The following is a 24,546-nucleotide window of genomic DNA, read 5'->3' on the forward strand; positions in this document are numbered from 1 at the left end:
ATCACCTCAGTCAGTATCTCCGGCTCCGAGAAGATCTCTTAGGGTTTATCTGAAGAAAGGGAATACAATTGGTAATTTTTTCACGTACTGCTTCCCTTATTCAATCAGCAAAACACGTTAATGACAAGCTAGGCTTCTGGATTTCTACGATAGGCCTCCATGAAATGTGGTTATTTTTGAATTATGTTATCGTCTCTTTTTTCGGTTCCGAACAGTCGGTGTTTTCTTTCGCCGTTTTATGTTGCACCTCGTGCTTTTATGATATACTTTCATTTTATGTTGGTTTGGATTTTGCGGCAGGGCTTGTGTAAGGTCTTCTCCATTTGTTAAGTTTTTCTACGTAAAGGAATCTCTTGGAGGTTACTATGTCTCTAGTTACATGCAGAGAGCGATTTTATTCCATTTTTCTGATGATTATGTTCGAGCTTGAATAATTTTGAACGTTTATTGATTCGTGTTTCAGAAAAGTTGTTTTTTTATTTATTATTTGAATGCCAGAAAGGTTGTAACTTACTCAAGTACCTTTTACCATTACTAGAAATTGTAAACGGCAAGATCTTGTTAAACTGGTAAACATATTTGTGCATTTTTTTTCGCAAACTAAAAAATACTTGACTTGCAGGAAATTATGGGGGATCTGATTTCTGTCTTCAAAGCTTCAGTATACAAGTGATAAAGTATGAAATTTAACACGTTGAGTGGTCTGATCTTATACTGTCTGTAGAGCTTGAGGTACGGACATTGTAATATCTGAAGTATGAAGGCGACTTTCCGGTATCTAATTTTTTAGAGTGCGTAGTCAGAAGAGAGATCTTGAAGCAAGTATTACTAGCTTGTATCGTGAATTTTGGGAAGTAGAACTCTGTAAGTTGCATTTGAGAGAATGCATAATCAAGGGAACCTTGCACCTCACTACAGTCAAGGTTCTCCTGCCCCTCCACCTCCTTTTTACCCAACAGGTCACTTCCCACCTCCCCTGCAATACCAGCTAGGCCCGCCAGACATGCACCAACAAGGTCCAATTCCTCCTCCTGTTATCCAGCAAGGGCTTTCTGCTCAAGCTTCCACGCTTCCACAAGGCCAACCCACTTCGTTACCTTCAGCTCTGCCTGTCTGCACGGTTCCAACTCAGACAGTTTATGTTCAGCCTCCTCGAGCAGTCCGAACAGGCCAAGCTCACCCCTCTCCACTTGCTCTTGGAAGTGTCCCAAAGATTCCTTCATATGCATCCATTCAACACAATCCCTCATACTCTCTCCCTGTAACTACTCAGAACCTTAATCAGGTGGGTCCTTTGCCTCCTCCACCAAGGCTCATACCACCACCACCACTATCACAATCACAAATGCTGTACAGAGCACCTCTGCCATCCCAGTCTGATGGTATGCGGAGTATTGATCATTGCCACACGTTGCCTCCACCACTTCGGGTTGGTTTTGACCCTTCAGCAACAAGCCCTTCCCCATCATTTGCAACTGCTTCCGTTGGTATTGCTTATCCACCTTTGGCACCACCCCCACCACCAGCTCCACCACCACCACCACCTCCACCTCCACCATCTTCTCCTCCACCCCTTCCACCATCCCCTCCTTCATCTCCTGTGCCACCTCTTCCTTCCCTTGATGATGCATTGGGTCCTTCTGGAAAACCTTCTGAATTGGCAGAAACAAATACAGATAACATTGACAAGGTGCTGAACCTGTCTCAGTCTACTAAAGATGGTGCACATGACTGTGATCTGGATATAACTGAGGAAGATGGGGTTTCATCAAAAGTAGAGAATCTGAAGAGGCTTTCTCCATTACCTATGAAACCTGTGGATGAGAAAGTAGTACGGAATATTGAGGTTTTGTGCCAATTTATCTCTAAGGTGGGGCCTGATTTTGAGGACTTGGCTCGGAGCAGGGAAACTGGGAATCCAAAGTTTGCATTTTTGTTTGGTGGTGATCCTGGGAGTACAGCTGCAATTGGACATGAATATTTCCAGTGGATGAAGAGAAAATGTCACTTAGAGTTAAAGTCTCTCAGTAATTCAAGGAAAAGCGATCAAACAGTATTGAAATCTTCTGTGCACACTATTTGTTCAGTGAATAAGGGTGGAACCAGGTCACCTGCAGTGCTGTCAGACATGGATATGGAAGGTTAGTGCAATTAGCAGAGTAACTCTCTCGCTCTCTAGACATATCTGTATGTTTATGTATTTGCTGGCTTTTCTTTCTTGTTGCAGATTTGGGATTTTTTACTCTTATTTAACCTATTAAAAAAATACTTACATAATGTTTTTCAAAACAAAACTTTTCACCTCAAATACACACTATTTGTGAGTTTTATTCTATAGGCAGTTTTGGGTTACTCAACATTACAAACTTTCACCTGTCGTTAATTGTGTAAGTTCTGCATATGTGATTGGCTATTCATCTCTGGAAAGGTTTTTTTTTTTTTTTTTTTGTGATGCAGTTCGTTCCACTCAGTGAGCACTGATCACCTAACCAAGTCTTTGTGTGTGTTACTGAACTTGCGTGTGTGTGGGTAAACTATGACTCTTTGTAACCAATCTCAAGAGACAATTGATATTCTTAGCTACAACCCACCCAAATGAATCCTCTTTCGGCGTACTTTACTATTTTCAGCCGACGGTGATTGGGCAAGTGGGCTCTGGTGCCATGAGTTACAAGAACTGCATCCTGGCAATTATTAAATAAGTGAACAAGCATCCTAACAACTTTAACATACACCTCATTTGTATGTCTTATGATTTGTGGCACTAGCTGGCCCTTTCATGTCAATCTGAGAACAGCCATCTCAGATAGCAAAGAGGCTGAGATTGCTTATCTGCTTACGGCACTTGAACCTTTTTGTATCAGAGGTTTGGGGGAGTATAAAATCCTCTGGTCAGTATTTTGTTGCTTCTTTTGCTCTCTCCTATGGGAAATATCAACTGCTATTATAGCACCTTGGCTGCATTGTCATGGCAACTCCCTGTACCTTGTAAGGTTCTTCACTTCAATTAGGGGGTATGCAGGGACAATTTCTCACTTGTGAACTGCTTGGTAAAAGAGGATTTCAAGTGGATTACCGCCTGTACACGTTTGGACGGAGAGAGTACAAATCATATTTTCCTGCACTGCACCTTAAGCTTCTATTCTTGGGTTTTATTTTAGCATTTTGGATAAATTTCTGCTTCCTAGCTTCATTCCCCTGGTTATTCAGAGTAATTCTTGCCCGAAATCATGAAGAACTCTTTGGCGAGTCGTTATGACAGCTGTCACATAGTTGCTTTTGAAAGAACACCGAATAAGAAAAAAGAAAAACCTTCAACAGATCTACCAGCTCTCTTAGGGGTCTCACTGAAAGCATTTTCCACTCTCTTCAGTGGGCTAGCTTAAAGGGCTTCCTCCTTTTGCCAGCTCTGTCTTCATTGGATACAAATTGCAAATTTTTGAGATCACCCCTACCTGATTCCGTTTCCATATATGATACAATCATTAAGGCTTCCTTTCCAGTTCTAGACTGGCAGGTAGAAATCCCTGATTCCCCTTTCTTCATAGAAGACTGGGTTGTGATTTCCTTTTCATGTCTAGCATAACCGGTAGAAATCTCGGGTCGACCTGTGTTTATCAAAACACTAAAGTCATCCGTTTGCTTGTTGGCTAACGTTATAACTTCCTTTTCTCGCGATGGAGATCCGGTAGAAGTTCCGGAGGAGCTTGGCGTATCACGCCTTTTTGTGAGTTCTTTTAACTCTTCGGTTAATTCTTTAACCTTGAGTTGTAAGTTTTCTCTTCTTAGCCCAAAACAGGCACAATTCTTTGATAATTCTCCTCGTTCAAAAAGAACCAAGAGGTTGTCGAAAAGAGACTGTAATGTTGAGAGCAATACCGTGAGAGTGGCTATTGCTGCTGCCAGATCCGTCAATGTGATGCTGAGAGGATCCATTTTTGTTTACCTGTCTGTAACACAAAAAAATTCTCGAGTAAGAGTATCAGGTGAATAATTTTTGTCTCCTTTAAAGTGTTCAACAGTAAAAGAGAATTGAAAGAACCACTGCTTCCAGTGGAGTAATCTACCACGACAAAGTGAATCTTCTAGATTTCTTGTCATAAAATTGACAAAATTCTTATAGTCAGTTCTAACTAGAAATTCTTTGGGGGCAAGATATATATAAAATTTCTTTATCCCATTTTTTTTTGCTAAAATTTCTTTTTCATAAGAATGATAGTTTATTTCTTCAGATGTAAATGTTCCTGAGGTATATTTACATATTCTCTCAGAATTATTGGTTTTACATTTTAGTACTGTTGCCCAAGTAGATCTGAGGCGTCAATTTCTAAAATTAGTTTTGCATCTGGATCTGGTAGAGTTAACGCCGGGAGGTGTTTCATCATTTCTTTGATCCTGATTACTTCTGACCTGTCAGTGGGAGTCCATTCCCATTTGACATCTTTCTTTAACTTCTATTGAAAAAGTTTTCTAATTTCTGCTAAATTCTTTATGAATTGTTCAACATACGTTAGACATCCTAAAAAACGTTGAAGTTGTTTTATATCTTCTATTTCATTCGGAAAAGCTGTTAGTTTTTCCAGAACATGATTTTGGAGAATGATTTCTCCTTTAGAGGTGTTTATTCTAAGAAATTTATCTTAGTTTTAAACAATTTTGATTTCTTTTTGCTGAGTGCTATCCCAACATTTTTAAGGTATTTAATACCTTGAATAATTGCTCTGTGTTTTCAGAGAAAACTAGGATATCGTCAACATAAACTAAGCAAAATTTAAAGAATGGTTTGAGGATATCGTCCATTCTTCTTTGAAATATATTGGGTGCTTGTTTTAACCCGAAGGGCATAACCAGCCACTCATAATGTCCAGAAGGACAACTGAATGCAGTAAGGGAATAACTCTTTCGGTTAGACGAATCTGCCAAAACCCTGATTTGCAATCAAACTTGGAAAACCATTGTTTTCCTCTTATTGTGGCTATTAACACTTGGGTGGCCATCCATTTTTGTGGCTTCATTAACCTTTTTATAGTTAATGATCATTCTAGCTTTTCCACGTTTTATCTCTGCATGATTCCAAACAAGGAAAGTAGGAGATGTATGTGAAGAATAACTTGCACGGATTAATCCTTGGGTTAGCAAGTCATTGATCTTTGTTGAAAATTCTTCAACATCAGAGGGAGTGTAAACCATAGGTTTTTCTCGAATTTCTCTTTCAGGATCAAGAAGTTCGAGGTCGGCATATGGTCTTTGTTTATTCCACCATTCCAAGGGTTTCTCAGAACAAGTGGAATCCAGAAGTTGTTGAACTTCTGATTCGCAGGATTCTGCGAGGAGGAGAGATTCCAAGAGGGAACCTCATCATCACGCTTGCTGCGTTTTTTGAAGACTTGGGTGGAGGACATCTCCATTGCCAGAAATGACAAAGGCTTCAGTGGGTTTTACTACGTATACGTATACGGTAGAGTTATTTATCTCTCGTCTGGTACGACAACGAAGTTTGTAGTAGGCTGGGGTTTGTTCTACAGGGGCGTGGAACATTAACCATTCATTTCCAAGGACGAGATCTGGTCCTTTGGACTTTGTCTAATTGTTGGCTGATGTTAAATTTTTACTGTTGTTCTATGGGGAATCTTGGGCTTGTTGGAATAGGGGAGTGTTACTATGGCCATTAATGGAGAAGTGTTGCGCTATTTACGGGTATTGCTGGTTGGTGTATTTCTGCTGAAATGGAGACCCTGGGCCTTCTCAGTGGACTGAAGGCTTACTTTTTATTTTTTTGTGTAAAAGGTGTAAATGCTATTAAAAAGAGTGAAGAGTACAATACCTGGCTAAAAAGGGTCTTTCTCCACAACAAGGTGTTGGAGTGAAACACCTAATTTAGCCTGAGTGTCCGCTAAATGATTAGCTGATCTAAGAATGTATTTTCAGTTACAGTTTAATTGAGATATTAAAGTACAAATATAAAAAAACAGATCCTAGTGCCGCCAAGGAGGATTAACGGACTTTGCATACCAGTTGATAACAATTTTCGAGTCACCTTCTATGCAGAGAGGGCCCACCAGACGTTGCTTGAATAGTTTCAGTCCATTAAACAGTCCAGAGAGTTCAGCCGTGGTTGAGTCAGAGAGTCCAATTGGGCCAACGAAAGTGAAAAGAAGATTTCCATTGTCAATATGGATAACTCCCCCATACCCAGCATGGCCTGGACAGCCAAATGCGCTTCCGTCAAAATTTAATTTGAAGTGTCCCATCGGAGGAGGAGACCAAGTTTCCATAGCTGGGGGGTGGGAAGGATATGACATGCCAGCTATCAGCTGCCAGTTTTCTCGTAGGTTGGAGCCATTTATATTTCGAAATTCGTTACGCATGAGGATCCACGTGGAAACTTGACCCACAATATTTTCAATCAGAATGTTACTAGGAGAAGATTTTAGATTGAATTTTTGGTTATTTCTTTCCTTCCATAAGGCCCAAATGATATGACCAACACAACATGAGATTAACAATTTTTAGAGCTTTGGGAAGTAAGCACTAGTAACAGTGAGGATTGTGGATTAGAGATTTTGAGAAGGGCAATACTGAAAACCGATTTTGTTGAGGAGGGCAGTCTAGACAGTGCGAGCAAAATTGCAGTGTAACAGGATGTGGGTGATTATTTCGGGAGAAGTTTGACAAAAGGGGCACAAGTGGTCCTGGACAGGGGTTCCTCAATGAATTAAGGAATCGGATGTAAGGATTTTGTTTTGACATGCTCTCCAGATAAAAAACGTTGCTCAGGGAGGTGCAAGTAAAGACCATGCTATGGCTGCGGGATGATTGGTTTGAGGGGGTTAGGGGAAAAACAAGAAGTTATAAGCTGAGGCAGTAGAAAAAGTACCTTGTTTGCATGGAGTCCAGATGAGTGTATCAGGTACTTTTCTGAGCCGTACTGAAGATAGACAGGTGATGAGGTTGGAAGCTTCTAGTGTTTCAGCATCCAAAAGCGCTCTCCGGAGATTTAAGTTCCATTCATTAGAATTGGTCCTCTGGTCTGAAATGGTCGCATCCTTATTTCTAGCCAAGGATGAGATCAAACTATGATCGGCATTGATGTTGCTCGGCCCCACCCACCAATCTGACTAAAATTTTGTCAAATTACCCGTTCCAGTATAGCATTTGATTGCTTTTTTGAATTCAGATAACAATATTACAATTTTTTTTCACACGGGGGATAGCTTATTATGTCTTCCACCTTCGGTCCACCAACTAGTAAATTTGTTTGCTTTAGCAGCAACTATATTCCGCCAGGTCAAATCAGGATACAAGTTAAATTTCCAGATCCATTTAAGTAACAAGGCAGAATTAGTTGTAGCAGTATCTCGGATCCCAAGGCCTCCCATGGTTTTTGGTTAATATACCTCAACTCATTTCACGAGGCTATACTTCCTTTCACCGTTTGGCCTACCCCACAAAAATCTCCTTTTTAGGAATTCAATTCTTTTCTGAATGGAGGCAGGACAACGGTATAAGGAGAGGAAATAAGATGGAATACTGTGGAGGCAAGATTTGATAAGGACAAACTTACCTGCTTTGGCCAAAAATCTTCCTCTCCAGCAAGCCGAATGGCCTTCCAGTCGCTCAATGACAGGGTGCCAAACACTTTTGGAAGGTAGAGTAGATGATAGAGGGAGTCCCAGATAAGTACAGGAGGAGATGCAATTTTACACCCCATAGAACTTAGAACAAAAGGATCAATATTGAAACCATTTTGTCCAGCTCACCTTTTGCCTTGAAGAGAGTTCATATTTAAGTTGAGTAGAGCTTTGATATGAGAGACTTGGTTCATTGTACCTTCGCCAAAGAGAATGGTGTCATCAGCATACTGTAGAAGTGCAATATCTTGATTGGGATCATCTGAGATGGGGCTAAGCCAGCCATAACTTTTTGCAAGACGAACCATCGATGCCAGGTGTTCAACAATGAGATTAAAGAGGAAAGAAGAAAGAGGGTCCCCTTGCCTTATGCCTCTGGTTGCGTTGAAAAAACCACACAATTTTCCGTTAACAAGGACAGAGTATGATACAGTAAATATGCCATTAATTTCAAAAAGACTTTTTCAAAGTCAAGTTTCAGGACAAATCTGGGCAGTTTGGATTTTTTGAAAGAGTCAAGGAGTTTATGGGCCGCCATTGTGGAATCCAGAATATTTCTTCCACGAATAAAAGCACTTTGACAAGTGTTAATGATTTTGAGGAGGGATCTGAGACGGTTTGCAAGAATTTGACCAATGATTTTGTAGTAGCTGGTGGTGAGGTTGATAGGTCTAAAATTTTGAGGCATGACTGAATTGTTTTTTTTGGAATTGAGGCAATGAAAGAGGCACCCACAACTTTGTGAGTGATGCTGACTTGGTGGAAATTTTGGACAAAAGCTTGTACATCCATTTTTTATTATGCCCCATAATTTGTGGTAAAACTCACCGTTGAAACCATCAGGGCCAGGAGCTGTCCTTTGGAAGGCCAAGGGAGGCAAAGTCAATTTCTTCAGGGCTGAAGGGCCGTTCTATTTCTTCTGCATTAGAATGAGAAATACACTTATAGTCGAGCTGGAATAGCGTAGGGCGGTTGAAATGCTCTTTTGAATAGAGATCTGAAAAGAACTTGACAAGAAGATTAGATATAGAGGGACTATCTGTGATCACCTGATCTCCTTGTGATCACCTGATCTCCTTGGTAGAGAGAAGTGATACGGTTAGTCCTCCTCTTGGCCGAGGCAATAGCATGGAAATTTTTTGTATTTCCATCCCCCTCGGCCAACCAACGGAATCTTGCAAGCTGTTTCCAATGAATAGTATCATTTCAAAGAAAATTTGAATATTCAAGATTTAGATGATTTCTAAGAAGTAAATCAGGAGAAGAAAGGGACCTTTGTTCTTCGAGTAGATCCAGCTCAGAAATGCGGCGACGTACCGTATCTTTCTGGGAAGCAGCAACAACTTGATGATTTAGAGACCAAGTGCGGATCTTCTCCTTCAGAGCTTTGATTTTGAGAGGGAGCGCCCAACCTGGATTAGGGTGATGCACAAGTTCTTGCTAGACAGCAAGATCAGAGTTGGACTCATTAAGGGTCCAAGAATTTTCAAATCGAAACGGAGAATGCCCCCAAGCAGGGGGGTGAGTATTGAGTTGAATAGGCCAGTGATCGGAACCAATTTTGTTTAGGACTTGGCCTGATGTGTTGGGGAAAAGATGGAGCCACTCATTATTAGCGAAGAATCTATCAAGCTTGGAAAGAACAGGGGAGGTTTGGCCATTTGACCAGGTGAATTTTTTTTCTAGAGAGGAATTTCTGAGAGTTCTAGGCTTCCAATGAGATCAGAGAAAACTCTCATTGAGGAAGTGGTTCTGATGGCGGGAGGGTTTTTTTCTGAGCAAAGAAGGATGGCATTGAAATCCCCGACGAGGAGCCAGGGCAGATCCCAAAGTTGGATAAGGAGGAAGATTTCTTCCTAAAAGGAGGCTCGGTCATTTTGACGAGTTGGGCCATAGACCCCAGCTAAGGCCCAGGATGTGCCCAAGGAACGGTCATGAAAATGGATGCTAATGGAGAATTGGCCCGGCTGAGAGAGAGTGGCATCTACTGAGTTCGGGGTCCAGATGACAAGGATGCCACAAGAGTTCCCAATCTTGTCAACCTTTGCCCATTCAGGGTCCAAATCATTACCAAAGATCACGAGCAATACAATTATCAGAAGATTGTAGCTTAGTTTCTACTAATATTACAATATTGGGCTTACATTCAAAAAGGGCTGCTTTGATGATTGCGCGCTTGGACCGCGAGTCGATTCCTCTGACGTTCCATGAAAGGATTATCATTTAGGAGGGGGTGGGGTGATATCCTTCTCTGGGCAGAGATAAGATTCGTGGTAATATTTGCAGAATATCCACTCTAGGTGTGTCATTTCCTTGAATTCCTTGGGAGGGTAATCTTGGTCTTGGTCTTTGAGGAATTGGATGAAGTCGGCTTAAGCCTTAGTCTGATTTATTTGAGCGAAGTTTGCCAGATAAACATGTCTTGGTGGGGGGCTTTTGGGAGTGCTTGGTTTTGGGGGGGACTGTTTACTTTGGTTTTGCCTTCTTCTTTCTTTTGGAGAAGGTGAAAGCGAAAGGGGAGACGGGAAGCTTTTTTTCCCGAGTGTCTTTGGAGTGAGTGGGAAGAGGAGGGGTGCTGGGAGATTTGGTGGCTGAGCTTGAGGCCTCCATTGTACAGTTTGGCTTAAAGGTCTTCAGAGGGATTGGGCAAAGAATGTGGGGGTGGGGGGTGGGTATTTAAATACATTGGCAACTGTTTTTTCCATTCTATGAGATTTGGAGGGTCCTTGGGATTTGAGTCCCATTGATCTTCTGCATCACAGAAAGATCACAAGTCTGATCTGTTGTCAGCGGGGGAATTAATTCGCTGGACGACGGATGGGGGATCTCCAGGTGGTAGTACTAAGAGGACTCTTTGGGGAGTCGGGGTTTGAAGGCTCGAGGTGGCAGAGAAGTTTCGGGTGAGATGACAGATCTCCCATCCATCAATGGGACAAGAGACTGTTGGCTTAGGTGGATAAATGGGGGGATATTTCGAAGTATCATTGGGAAGTGGAGTAGGGTTTTTTTTTTGAGCTCAGGGGAGGATTAATGAACATGAGGGAAATCTTTTTTGGAATCAGTGCATGAGGCAGGTGATTTGGCGAGGCGGGGATGGCGGCATTTGATACTGTCAGAGGGAGCTGAAAGGTTATCGACGGGGAAGGAGTTAGGGGCGGGGTTGATGTCTGACAAGTTTCCGGGGGGTAGGGGTAGGGGTAGGAGGATTTCAGGAAGGGGTTCAAGGGCGGCGTAGGAAGGATATTTTTGGGGAGTTGGGCGATATTTGCCCTGGTGGCAGGTGGCGGGGTGAGGTACGGAGATTTGGCAGAAGGAGTAGATTTGTTTCGTGACGTGTTGGGGATGACTTGAGTCCGAGTTGGATCAGGTGGAGATTTCGAGGTTTAAAGGTCTCGGGAAGTGGAGGGGCTGATGTTCAGGGAAAAGGCAGGGGGGTTTTCTCGGGTTTTGGGCTTTGTCAACCTGGCTGACAGATGGAGGTGTGGGGGAAAGCGGCATGGTCGAGGGCGGCGAGGGGACGGATGATTTGGTAGGTGGCTGAATTGGTTTAGGCGTCAATACATGGGGGGATTCCGAGTTTTTTTTTGAATTTTAAATTTGGGGTCGAGATAGTTGTCCCTATAGGGTCCATTGGTGGATCCATGGTTGCCCAGTTCCGGCCTGACTCAAAGCCAGCCAGGTTCAGGGTTGACTCGGAACATTTCTGTGTCAACTCAAACTGAGTTTGACTCGGCGGAAAACCTTTCGAGTTGAAAACCATGGCAGGAAGGATTTCCAGGTTTTCGAACTCCATGATGACCCATGCGTTGGTTTCGCCGGAAATAAGATTGATAAAGTGAGTTCCACTTACCGGATATTTTGGCCAGAGGAAGAGATTCTCCCAATGGCGCCGGTTGATCCTCTGCCCAGATGAGCTCGACGAAGATGCTCGCAAGGCATTCCAGGGTATGTCTGCATCGAATCTCCATGGGAATGCCCCGAACAGCCACCCAGTGTCCTGAGAGGGGAGTTGTGAGATTGGGGCTCCAGTCGTCCATGCTCAGGATTGGGGATCCCACTTTGTTCTTCAGTTTATGCAATTTTTGTCGGTCTTCTACTGAAGTTTGGTTGAGGGGGGTGAAGGTGTGACCGTTTGTGTAGGATTATTAGTTTTCTGGAATGGGGTATCAGGAGGGGGGGGGGGGGGTGGGGTTGGTTTTTGAGGATTCTAAACATGGTTAGGCGGAAAATTTTCCAGCCAAGACCGGAGTTAGGGCTTTGAGGTAAGAAGATCATACCCATTATCAACGAATTGCGACACTTAGTGATGGCGCATTCGAGAAGGCCACCATGATACTGGGTATGAAGCTGGAATTCCAGATCGCCTGTGAAAAGGGATCTTCCGAAGCTTCTTCCTGTCTTGCCTGTCTGGATCTTATCGAAAAAGGCCAAGAAAGCTTCCATGGCTCTGATCAGGAGAGAGATGTAAGATTTCTTTGCTTTCGATCGTGAGAGGATGCGGATGGCATCCCCATTCTTCTCTCTCGTTCGCCAGAATGAGACGGTGCCTTTCCATTTCGGAAGTCGAAACCGGACGATTCTTCCAACCTTATCCTTCAACACGAGGTTCGGGTGATGATGGTTTGCCAACCCGAATCACTTTCTTCTCTTTGAGCTTGATCTTCTTCTCCTTCCGCTTCAATCCTTTGACGCTGGTGCTGCTGCTGCTACTCTGGATGTGATCGGTCATCGCCCCATTCTGAACGGTGTCCCACTTGAAGAGGTGGGCCAGAAAGGGTGGTTGGTGGAGGGGAGTAACGCGGTGCCCCGCGCGTGCGCAGAGCGCTCTGTCATTTTTCTTACAAATTAACTATGTTTTGTATTCAATGACCGAAGGCTTACTTGCTGCATTTCTTTTTGTTGTTATGCATTGAAGCAACTTCTCCATTGTCAATCCGTTTGATGAATGGGTACCACTCCCCATGGAGACTGGAGCATGTATACAAAGAGATTCTTGACTTTTTAGCTCTCTTTCCATCTTTTGGTAGGGTGAAGTGCCAATTTTATTGCTGATATTTTGGTGGGAGATGGGACTCTTCCAGCAGAGTTTGGCCATGACCCACTCTTCCCTCTTGATACTTGAGGCTTGAGTCTTGACCTCATCCTCTCTCTTTGTATTCTTTTACCTCTCTAATAAAATTTCTCATTATTCAAAAAATATAAATTTTTGTGTACGTTTATCTATCTCTACTTCTATATCAATTTCTATATCTATCTATTTATCTATCTATCTATCTATATATATATATATATATGTCCATATCTGATGAGCATTACTCTGCATGTATTCATTAGCTACTTCATCTCTCTGCTTCAATTATTTTTTCGCATGACCGCTTATACTATACCATTATTAACCAAAAGATCTACGATGCCCCATTTGTTTCATGTTCAATACCCCCTTAACGTGAGGCTTGAGGCTTGACCTCATCTTCTCTCTTTGTATACTTTTACTCGTCTAATAAATTTTCTTGTTATTCAAAAAAATAAATATGTAAATTTGTGTTCATATTTATCTATTTCTATATAAAAGTCTTAGGAGCACTACTCTGCATTTGTACATTAGCTACTTCATTTTTCTCCTTTTATTATTTTTTTCCACATGACAGCTTATACTATATCATTCTTAACAAAAAGATCTAGGATGGCACACTTTGTTTCATCAATACCCCCTTAATGGCCTGATCAGTTTCACAATTTTTTTTTTCATGCAACACATTACTGAAAGCTTTGCATGTTAGTTTTAGCTGAAGAAATAGTCAAAAGTTGGTGGACCTTTTGTTGAAGAAAACATGAACAACAGGTGTTTATAGAGGGTTGGAGTGGCTAATATCTAGATGCACATCAACAAGCCTATTGCAGTAAATACGTTTTGTGTGTGTGGGTGAGTATATGAAAAGCTTGAGGCAACTGCTTTTGCAACAATGAAAAGATTGCACTGATGAGCTGCTAGACATGTTTGAATTGGTTCATCTCATCCAAAATGCTTCCTAAAGCTTCTAGTTTCTACCTAAAGTTTTGATCTTAGCTTTAAACATATTGGTTTTATGATGATTATGCTCTTCTTTAAAAAAATTCTCTACTTCCAGGCTTCTTAACGTGTGAATCTCTCTATATTTTTTTAGAGTGGAAAACTGAGCGGACTGTTTTTAATTGTGTTACAGACAGATAATATGTCATCCCAGCTTCTAAAAACAGGAAATCATGTTCAGACATTAATAATGTTGGATTAGCTATGAACATTTTGGTTTGGTTACTGTCATTTTTAGCACTCAGTCTCTTAAAATGGTTTGTGCTTGTACATATTTTATGTACTGGTTAAGTGAGGATAAATATGTCCACATAGGACCTTTTTTTCTTAATCCAAATTTACAATTAGTAATCTGAACATTTGAAATTTGCTGTGTTGCGTGTGTTCCATATAATGTGTATTGATGTTTTTTCGTTTATTTAGATGATTTCAACGAGGCCGAACAAGACGAGGCTACTGCTCCTTCAAATGAAAATTTAAATAGGGTGTCACCTTCCTCATTCGATAACGGTCTCAGATTGAATATGCAATCACATACAACTATACTTCCTGATCCAAGAGAAGGTTTCAGATTACTTTTTTATGTTATTGTTTCCAGTTGTCTTGGCGATGTATTGGTGTTACATTGGTTTGCTTGAAATTCTTTTGCTCTCAACTCTGGAAAAGTGACCATCATTATGATTTAGTTTATCTATCTTTTTGATGAATTTATTCCTGAAATCCTTCTATTATATTCGTTGGTCAGTATCATGATAAAGCCATTAAATTTGTGTTTGAATCTACTCTGAGAGTATTAGCAATGTTTTCTAAGTATGATTTCCTGTTTTGCAAAGTTGTGAAGTATCCAGCTTTGGGGCATATTTTTGCCAGAGAGAAACATTGCCAAAGTTGTGATCTGACTTCTGGATCTGTTTTTGTTGTTCCTGATTCAACTCTGATACCAAAAGGCTCATTTCCGACTCCTTGTTTTACTTTAGAAATGTAGCATTAAATGGTTCATCAATACATTGTTGAAATGCTTTCTCCATGCAATCCTCTTATTCACAAAATTATTTTAGTTTTCTTTATACTTTGCAAGATTTTCAGTACATTCAAAATGCAGACTAGTCTCCCCTCTCTCACCAACAAAAAGGAAAAGAGAAAGAAAAAGAAAAATGAATCTCTTGTGAGATTTGAACCCAAAGTCTTACTTAAAAAACCCCCATGTGGACTTTGAGTCAAAAGGCTCAATCTACTGATAGGAAATAAATGACTAATTAAAACTGGGATTGGAGTCGCATTTTTTCTCAAAGACTATGTACTATAACATCTTTATTTTCTTATCATGTGAGTATGTTTGTATGGAGTACCTATTAAGTCTCTTTGCTGCAGTTCTCATTATCCTGGGGCTTGGATCTTGAGTCTTTGTCTTGTCGGTGCTGTCTCAACCATTCTTTATTCCTTATCCTCCCTGATTTGGTTGTTATTACTTTCTTCTTGTTATTTTACTAATGATGCACATTTCTTTTTATGGGAATTCTACTTTTGTTCTTTCACATTTTTTAATGAATTTTTATTCCCTGGTTGAAGCACCTTTGACAACTTATTCTAAATTGTAAGTTTCTAACTCTATATAGCACTTTTCAGAAGACAATGACAATACATGGCCAAATGCTGATGGTCAGAGTCCTTCCAGAAGTTCTCCAGAAGATGTGGGGCCCAGCATACAAGTTGGAAGTTCTTTAAGACATATTCAAGGTTATGCTTCTGATGACAGTATAGAGGATGAACGGAAGGCATCTAATGATGAGTCCCCTGCACGGATTTCTCCCTCATCTTGCCCGAATGAAGATACAAGCATCTCAAATTCAAATTCAGATGCTGTTAATGTCCAAGTTGATAAAAAAGGATCCTTAATGTTGGCTGCTGAGATTGGAGATCCGGTTCAATGTTCAGATATGCCAAAATCTTGCCCATCGGAGGCAATTACTGGAAGTGGTGATCTTTATAGTACCATTGAAGATGAAGTCCGTAGTGAGTTTGGGCAGTTCAAGCAGGAAGAGGATGGAAATCGTGCATCTGTGGAGCTGAAAGTGGATGAATTTGGGAGATTATTAAGAGAAGATGCAACTGATAGTGACCCTGATGTTATTTCGTATCACAGTCGAGAAAGGCATAGGAAAGGAGGCAGGAAGGGAACCCGAAGCCGATCACCCAAAAGAAGTAGGTGGAGGAGGAGAAGTCGCAGCCCAAGGAGGCGAAGCCGCAGCCCATGGAGGAGAAGGGACAGAAGGAGTCAATCTCGCAGGTATGTCTCCTGTATTTTCGTTCTGGGGTCCATTTCTTTATCAAGAATGTGTGCAAGTTTTGGAAGTTCTAAAAGTTTGCCTCTTTTTTACATTTCAGCTGGTCCCCAAGAAGAAGCAAATCTCCAGACTTGAGGTCTGTGGTCGAGTTTGGTGGCAAGAAAGTAAGGCGAGATACTAGGGGTCAGAGTCGGGAGTGTTTTAACTTCCTCAAGGGGAGGTGCTATCGTGGGTCCTCCTGCCGGTTTTTGCACTCTGTCCACTCCATGGAAGATGCCACAAGGCAATACTGCAGCAGGGAAACACAGTTTCAGAGGACGCAACAAGACTATGGGAATTCTGCTAGTCAAGACACTGTGGGTGCATGTAATAAGTCTAAGAAAATATCAGAAAAAATGGTTACTGAGGAGCATTATATTTCAGAAGATGGGGAAAAAGGCTCATCAATATGGACTGGCAATGACTTTTCAGTCAAAGATATGGATGAGAAAATAGAAGTAACACTCACAAGAGAGGACTTGAAACCAACTACTAAGAGTGATGAATTTGTCCCTTCTCAGGTGGCAGCTGATCAGCTGCAAGAAGTCGAGGAAAATGAGCAATTGGAGGGTCCTCTTGCACCAGTGATGATTTCATCCACAGCTATACCTGTTTGTGCACCTCAAATGCTGCACACTGAGACTGCTCTATGTACTCAAGAAATTTCAGATGCTCTCTGTCCCCAAAGACCCAATGCTTTCCCTGTGGAAAGCTTGTCAGTGTCTCCTCCATTGCCATCTAGCTTGTCAGTGTCTCATCCTTTGCCTGTGGGCTCGCCAGTGTCTCACCCATTGCCTGTTAGCTCGCCAGTGTCTCACCCATTGCCTGTTAGTTTGTCAGCATCTCACCCATTGCCTGTTAGGCCATCAGCATCTCAGCTGTTACCTGTTAGCTCGTCAGTATCTCATCCATTGCCTGCTCAGACATTTTCGCCCCTGTCAAATCCAATCCCGGCATCTACACTATTACCCTTCTCAAATCAGTTACCTTTTAGCTCTGTGTATCATTCGGAGAGTCTCAGAACTCAACCTTTGCTGCCTACAGAGTTCCAGACATCCAATTTTTCTGCTGCACCACCTCTTTTTCAGCCTTCTCAGCTGCCCTCTTGGCCTCCAGGAGAATTTCAATCTCAGTCTCCTCCAAGAGAACTCCACTTGCAGTCATCAGCTAAACATTCTCAGCCCCAAACTTTCCTTCCTGGGAGAGTTCTTTCTTATTCACCTCAGCTTCCTGACTATCATTATCCTCATGTTCCGCCTAAGCCAATGTGGACCAATCTACCCCCACCACCGCCTCTACCACCAAGAGGTGACACTTTCAATCAGCTTCTCATCAGGGCACACCCACCTGAGGAGTTTATGCATTCTCGAACAAGTGAACTTCATCCTGTTCATGTGGAAGTTCTCAGGCCTAAAACTGCACCTTTTGATAACCTCCAGGGGCCACCATATGGGTTCCAGAGTTTTGAAAAGGGGGAGCAACTCACACATTCATTTGAAGCTCAAGAATTTCATTCATTCCATCCACAACTTTCAGAATCACAAGTTACTCCTTCCAATTCTTCGATTCCCCCATTTTCCAGAGAAGCTCCTCAGTTGCACTCTTTTTCAGGTGACAACCTATCTCACAGGTCTTTTTCAAGGGAAGACTTTAGTATTCCTTCCAGGGGTGTCACATATTCTTCAGGTATAGGAGATCCTGGCATTTCTGAATCATCTCTTTTTAGGTTCTCTTCCAGTTTACTCGAGAATTTGGGTCCAAAACGTTCTGCTTCAGTGCACTACAATCCATTTGCATCCACTTTTGAGCAAACTCCTACAAGCTCAAAGTTCAGTTCTAGTATTTTCCAGCAGGAAACTGATTTAAACTTCGGTGGCAAGTATGAGGCTCCTTTCAATCTGAGCCATGTCTCAGTGACTGAACAGGAAAAGACTGTTGGGCTAGTATTGAGATCCACAACTGCAATATCAGATTCCAGCATGCTGGTGGAAAAATTGTTGTCAAAATCTGGCGAGTCATTTCCTGTGGGAGCTTTGAGAGACTTAGAAGATCATGTCTATGTGCAGGAGTCTTCTTCCAAAAAACAGTCAAGAAGGGGTTTGGAAACTGGAGACCAGTATGACCCAATATTTGACAGTATTGAGCCATCTTCAAACTCAATGAAGAAATTGGTTTCTACCTCTGTTCATGATAACCCAAAACCCAGAAGGAGACTGAGTGCTAGGCATAGACCTCCTGATGTGGAGGAAACAAACAAGCAGAAAGATGATGGCCCAGCTATAATTAATCCTTCAGAAAAGGAAGCTTTTGATGAGACAGATACTGAAGAGGTAGGTGATCTGGACAATATGAGCACTGGCAATCCTGTTGATAATGGTGGTGAGATTGAGATCGATCAGGTTCAGTTTCCCCTTGAGAAGAATAAAAAGAAAAGCAAAGACTCAAGGTCAATGAAGCTCTTCAAGGTAGCGCTTGCAAATTTTGTGAAGGAGGTTCTTAAACCATCATGGCGGCAGGGGAACATGAGTAAGGAGGCTTTCAAGACGATTGCTAAGAAAACTGTAGATAAGGTATCTGGAGCAATGCAAGGTCACCGTATACCAAAAACGCAGGCAAAGATTGATCAGTATGTAGAATCTTCACAACGGAAGCTCACCAAGTTAATTATGGTACGAGCTATCACTTTGTTTATGTGTATAACTACATGCAATTGTATGCTTTTTGTGTATTCTCACTGACATGTTCCCATAATTAAATTAAAACATGCAACTTATGTCAATTTTTGGATATTTTGTCAACTGGTTTTTCCTATTTCATTATCCTTTGCCTTTAGTTCTTTTGCGTTGGCTGTATCATTACTCTGTATCAGTTGCCTTTTTAGTAAAATATCTTTCTCTTTGTAATATGGGAACTCACAATGTTTTACCAATGACTGACAGGTTATGGAAGAATAAACTGCTTTTCAATTGTTCAATTTAGGACCCCATGGTTGAAATCTTGAGCAAGATGAGAGAGGGAGAAGAAAAAGAGCAAAGAGAGAGAGAGAGAGCTTGGGTAGAGAGGAGAGAAGAGAAAAGAGGGAAAAAAGGTTTAGGCTAGAGAGAGATTTATCATAAGTTTGAGAAGTGGAGAGCATGATTGAACCCTTCAACCAAGACCTCTATTTATACTATTTTCATTACATATTTAGAGATAAGATAGGATCTCTAATATCCCTAATTACATCAATCATGATTATCCAAATCTACATAAATCAAGGGAAGATAAATCGATTATATCAATCAAGGAAGATTACTAAATCTTCCAACTCATGTGATAAGGATGCCAGTTCGTGTGATGACTCATCATGCCACCTCACGTGATCATGGTGGGTCCCACCTTGTAACATCAATTATTATATGTAAGACAATGTTAGTACTTTGGTTTTTTCTGAAGTTGTACTTCACCGTTTCATTTTAAGCAAGGGAAAGATGTAAACTTTGTGAAGAAAAGCTGGTAATTCGATAATTTCTCACCTGAGCTCCATAAATAGAACAATGTTGATTATATAGTTATTTTGACTTTATATTTCCTTGATTATTTTGGAATCTTTATCACCTTGTGTTTTTCTGTACTGTTCATATGTTGTGACTTTGATCTCTATGTTGTCTTCACTTTAAAACTGATGGATTATTAAAGTTCAAACAAGTATTTAAAATTCTTGACATCCATATTCGTGCAATCAGGTATATGGATAGCTTATTCCCAATATACTGACACTTCCCCTCAGACTGCCTGATTAGCAATTATGAGGTCTCTTTTGACTTTCTGGTTTCATTCTGCCTTATTTTTATTTTCCCCATGGGCTTGTATGACCAAGGTGTTTGAGACAAAAACAAACTGGCTGTTCTATTAGAAATGTGTTTTATTTTTATTTTTTGTGCTTGGGATTCATTGTTATATAAGGAAATTTCAATAAGAGTAGGAACACAAAGTACCTTATTTGTTTGCCATAATATATGTGAGAGAAAAAATTGTTGGTCACTTTGATGCTTGTGTCTAATTATTTGCTGGATTATACTCTTTAGTCTTCTTGTTGTTTCTAATCCTCAATTTGAATTTGGTTGCATTTACCATCTGCAGGGCTATGTCGACAAGTATGTCAAGGTTTAGACAACTGATTTTCACATTTGCATAGAGAGTTATTGGTATGTACAATATCAGGTGTTTATGTATCTAGAGTTGATTCTACTTTATTTGCATAGAGAGTTATTGGTATGTACAATATCAGGTGTTTATGTATCTAGAGTTGATTCTACTTTAGGAAGGGGGAAGAATATCCAAGTGAAGCAGGAGCTTCCCCCTATCAATAAAACATAATTTTGTCCTCAGTGTTCTCTCTGCTTAATTCAAGGGAGGTGCAGAGCTTTTTTGGATGGGTTGGCTTCATTTTTATAGTTAGTTGCATTCAGTTGAAATGCTATGACTAAGTGACTAAATTGTGGCTGAGTGGCTAAGCTCCCTATTCTTTATTTATTCTTAATGTTATTTCTCCAATTTCACTCGCTTATTTTTGTCTGCAGAGGGAGTGTGTTGGGGGAGAATGTACCCCCAGAAACAAGATTATGCAGGTGAGGACTTGGATGATGAGCTCTCTGGGTGATTAATAGACAATGTGTTCTTGTTGATGTTATAGAGCTTGATGATGTATATGTAACCATATACACACTTTTACTTCTGCATAATGGGAAATGTTTCATTTGTAAAATTTGGTCTTCTGGTTGGTTCATTACCGTCTTTGCTGAAATGGAGTCATCTTTGGCACGTATATCATTCTATTCAGAAGTCCTCCGCTGTTATCATCATTTCATAAGAAAAATATATGCTAGTTGTTCTAGTTTTTTTATTTATGTGGTATCATTCTGCAATCTTTTCTTTTTTTTCTGGTGAAGATTGCAGTTCACATAATTCTTTTAAATCTATACTACTCTCATTCTTAGGCAATACACAGTCATTTCCTTGTATCACTATTCCAAGAATTGGCTAAAGTGTAAAGAAAAAAGACGCTTCCACGCAGCTCTGGGCATATTAGATGACAGCATAGTTTCTGAAGTGTTGAGTGGACGTCTCATATACTTTCTCAATCATTTCTACTCCTGTCTCTAACTCTAGTTAGGACAATAAGCTTTTAGTATTCCTTGCAGTGAATTCACGTTAACCATTGCAGCAAATAAGAAGTGTTTATATATTTGAGTCATTCACTCTGATTTAGAGTGTGGCAACCTTTCCAGCTGTTTCTCTTTTGGCTGTAAAAATATGTGGAGAGTGGTACAGGCGTTTGGGTGGAAGCTTATCAGACCTCGCCAAATTTACTGGCTATCTTACTGTTTTTTTCTAGGTTACACTAACATTGTTGTCAGTCTACAAATAGCTCCACCATTTTCTGTTTTTTTTTTTTTTTTTTTTTTTTAAATAATGACTTGTTGCTGTTCTGCTTGAGGCACTGTTCAATGTTCATTTTTGAATATTTTGTTTCGGGCATTATTTATGTAATTCAATGCCATTTAACTGTTTCAGGTTTTCAAAGAAAGTAAAGTGATTGACGAGTGCATAGGCTTATGGTATATTGCCTAGGTGAAGCTCTTGTTTTACCTACTTACCAGTATTGCAACTGATTGCTGCCGTTCATACTTCTAACTGGAGTAGATTTTCCTGGAGACTATCAAATTGCATGATGGATTCAGAACAAAGTGCTCACTGTACAGACCAAATATATGTGAATGAATGGAACAGGTTGATGTATGCTGCATGTATCAGTGGACATTCAGAGAGGCCATTACCGCAGAATCTTCTTTCTGCTCTATGAAATAAATGTGGAGGTCAATACTCTGACCTTGATCTCACGTGTTCTGTCTTCTCCTTGATAAAGCAAAACCTCAGCTCGTAACCATTTATTATCTCAACTGGGACAAAAGTTCAAGTTTTCTTTTTTTCCTGATTTACAAGCACCTGATCACTTGAAATTGGCTGCAGTGGCATTAATGAGGTCAGGTGGTGGGATGGTTTGTTTAGTAAAATAGACCCTGAAGGCTTCACATGTATGGTTTCTAAGGAAATCTAATAAAATGCAGAAATGAGTTTTATGCTTTTTAACAGCGATTACTAAATTTTGATGAGAACAGAGAAAAAACGTTAAGTTTGATTCTATGAAATTGAGTGCTATTGTAGTTCCATTGTTTTTTTCTTTAACAAGTGTCTGATCCAAATATTGCAAAATATGTTTGCAGATCTGCACTGATACAATGCCTCGTGAAGGAGTACTGTGATAGTTTAAAGAAGAGACTGTTCTCAACTGGGAACAAGCCAGACGGTGGTTTTTCGCTCGCCCCAAATATGGTCTGGTCTGTTTGTATCCAACTGATCCAATTCTGTTTATTTGCAGAAGCTCATTTGTTTGCAAAATAAGAACAACGCAGTGAAAATCTTAACAGAATGTAGGAGAGTCAAATAAAGTCTTTTATCTTTCTGATATGGTTATGACAGCTCATTTTCACAAGCATGTAAGTGGGAGATTAAAAGAGTTTTTGTTCTTTGGTAAGAACTATTTGAACTAAACATTGATGCAGTCTTTACTTTTTCATTATTATGACTCTCGCAGTTGAATTATAGTGATGAATTTTGTATTAAAAATTTACTATAAACATGTGTTGTTGAATATTGATAAATGTAAGTGATTCATGGTCCTTGATACTGACAGCGGACCTCATCTGTTTGGAGCAGTGCATGAGCTAGATTATCTGTTGCAAAATTGGAGAGAGATTGAGGAAGGACTTGTTACACATGAGGCTGTCGACGGAAAAGAGTTCCAAGTAAGTGAATACAACAGAGAAAGATAAGAAGAGCTAAGGCAGGTTTCTACTGATTGGCATCTATTGGAGAGAAAAAAAAAAAAAAGTGAACAAGGGAGATGTTTGGAACCCTAAGAAAAAGAAAAGAAAAAAAAAACCGAAAGAATTTGACCATTATTTTTTCAAAAATTAATTTAGTTAAAATAAAATAATTATCAAATTCTCTTTTTTACTAATTATTTTTTGGAATACTAATTATCAAATTCTCTTAATGGCAGGCGATACATTTGGTTTTCTGGCCCGTACGGATGGGGCAATGGGTCCCACATGGAAAAAGAGTGAGGGCAGGTGGAGGGAATTTGGAAGACTGAGATCTGCAGGATCACGCTACTCGGGTGGACGCCAGAGGCTCACAAAGAACGGCGGTGAGGGGAAGAAAAGTAACTCATGGGCGCATCAAAGTCCAGCTACACCCGTGGGAATCTTGGACCTCGGCCACGGACGCTTGAGATCAGATACGATTCAACCACTGTGGCATGGACGCCTGGGAGAAAATAAAAAGCAAGAATCGCCTTATCGGGGCGGAATCCCTCCCCTCCATTCCCCATCCTCACCGATCTTGGATCTAGGGCACCTAAGCCTCTTCAAGCTTTCCCACCCCCACCCCCACCCCCACCCCACCCCACCCGCGATTATCAGAGCCCCATCAGATCTCCGTGTTCTCTGCCCATCTTTGATTATCTTCACCTCCCCGATCATTCTTCATCGCGGAGTCGGCCCCGTCCACATCCTCTTCCTTTCATCTTTTATGATTTGTCTGTTTTTTTAATCATTTTCTCTTGTGATCATCTAAAGGTGCACAACCCAATCTGTCTGTCTGGTTCTGATCAAGGTGCGATTGCGGATGAATCTGGGTTCCATGCCCTAAACCCCAAACCCCACCGATCAATTCGAAATTCAATCTTCCCCTCTGATCAAGATTCAGTCCTTGGTTCCGACGGGAGGGGAACGTTTCTTGGACAGTTACGATTGCATCCCTCGAGGTTTCCGTCTCTCTCTCTGTAAACGGGGCCATGCGTTCCAAACCCACGCCGCGGCGGTCCGCCGCCACGTTTCAGCCGCCTAATCTATCGGGACATAAACCTGTCACGTCTCCGGCGCCGCTGGCCGTCGTGGCTCCGAACTTCACCCGGACGAAGCTCCCAACGCGGAGGCCGAACAAGCAGGCTTCGCTTGTGACGACCGCTCCTCCCTCCCCTGCCTACGCCGTCGTTCCGTTCACCACGGTGCCAATCGCCACGGCGCCTGCTGCTGCGATTACGGTAATTCCTCCGTTGGCTTCTGCGTCGTCTCCGCCGGTCTCCAAAGGCCGACATAACCAGCACGTTAAGATCAACGGCAGAGATCGACGCGTCCGCCTTCCGGCGCTCTGCGCCGCTCGTATATTCCAGCTGACTCGCGAGCTTGGCCATCGGTCCGACGGTGAGACCATACTCTGGTTACTGCGGCACGCCGAGCCGTCCGTCAACGCCGTCATGTCCGGCTCTAATCCTCCCCGTCCGTTTCCCACTCCCGCCCCCGCTCCTGAAACAGGTTTACCGTAAGCTTCAATTTTTTTGCAATTTTCAAGTCTTTAATATTTACGCATTTTTAATATTTTTATCAAAATTATCTCAAATTTACTACAATTTCTA

At 41.2% G+C, this 24,546-nt stretch overlaps 1 protein-coding gene across 7 annotated transcripts; it reads left to right on the forward strand.

Annotated features, from left to right (window-relative positions):
- Positions 1-23,901, forward strand: LOC137951349 (uncharacterized). 7 transcript variants are annotated; one of them, XM_068797945.1, is made up of 11 exons: positions 1-71; positions 623-2,141; positions 14,125-14,265; positions 15,328-15,988; positions 16,087-18,694; positions 20,148-20,212; positions 20,588-20,635; positions 21,582-21,883; positions 22,292-22,564; positions 22,762-22,873; positions 23,131-23,901. In XM_068797945.1, the coding sequence occupies exons 2-6, from the start codon at positions 884-886 to the stop codon at positions 20,175-20,177; spliced, it is 4,698 nt and encodes a 1,565-aa protein (XP_068654046.1). In that variant the 5' UTR covers positions 1-71; positions 623-883; the 3' UTR covers positions 20,178-20,212; positions 20,588-20,635; positions 21,582-21,883; positions 22,292-22,564; positions 22,762-22,873; positions 23,131-23,901. The 7 variants fall into 7 exon arrangements, with proteins under 7 accessions (XP_068654046.1, XP_068654049.1, XP_068654045.1 ...); XM_068797948.1 differs by lacking the exon at positions 23,131-23,901 and having other exon boundaries at positions 22,292-22,374; positions 22,447-22,564; positions 22,762-22,970; XM_068797944.1 differs by lacking the exon at positions 23,131-23,901 and having other exon boundaries at positions 22,762-22,970.
- The last annotated feature ends 645 nt before the right edge of the window (positions 23,902-24,546 follow it).

Source organism: Aristolochia californica, unplaced genomic scaffold (genome assembly GCF_029961685.1).
Source record: "Aristolochia californica isolate CCGP_79_NKW_82.1479 unplaced genomic scaffold, dmAriCali1.0.hap1 SCAF_15, whole genome shotgun sequence".
NCBI lineage: Eukaryota > Viridiplantae > Streptophyta > Magnoliopsida > Piperales > Aristolochiaceae > Aristolochia > Aristolochia californica.

What these genes read in the sequence shown, in the direction of transcription:
- LOC137951349 (XM_068797945.1), top strand. Translation starts at nt 884, where the DNA reads ATGCATAATCAAGGGAACCTTGCACCTCACTACAGTCAAGGTTCTCCT. An exon ending in ACTTCCTGATCCAAGAGAAG is followed by an intron (nt 14,266 to 15,327) that starts GTTTCAGATTAC and finishes AGCACTTTTCAG; the next exon opens with AAGACAATGACAATACATGG. An exon ending in AGCTCACCAAGTTAATTATG is followed by an intron (nt 18,695 to 20,147) that starts GTACGAGCTATC and finishes TACCATCTGCAG; the next exon opens with GGCTATGTCGACAAGTATGT.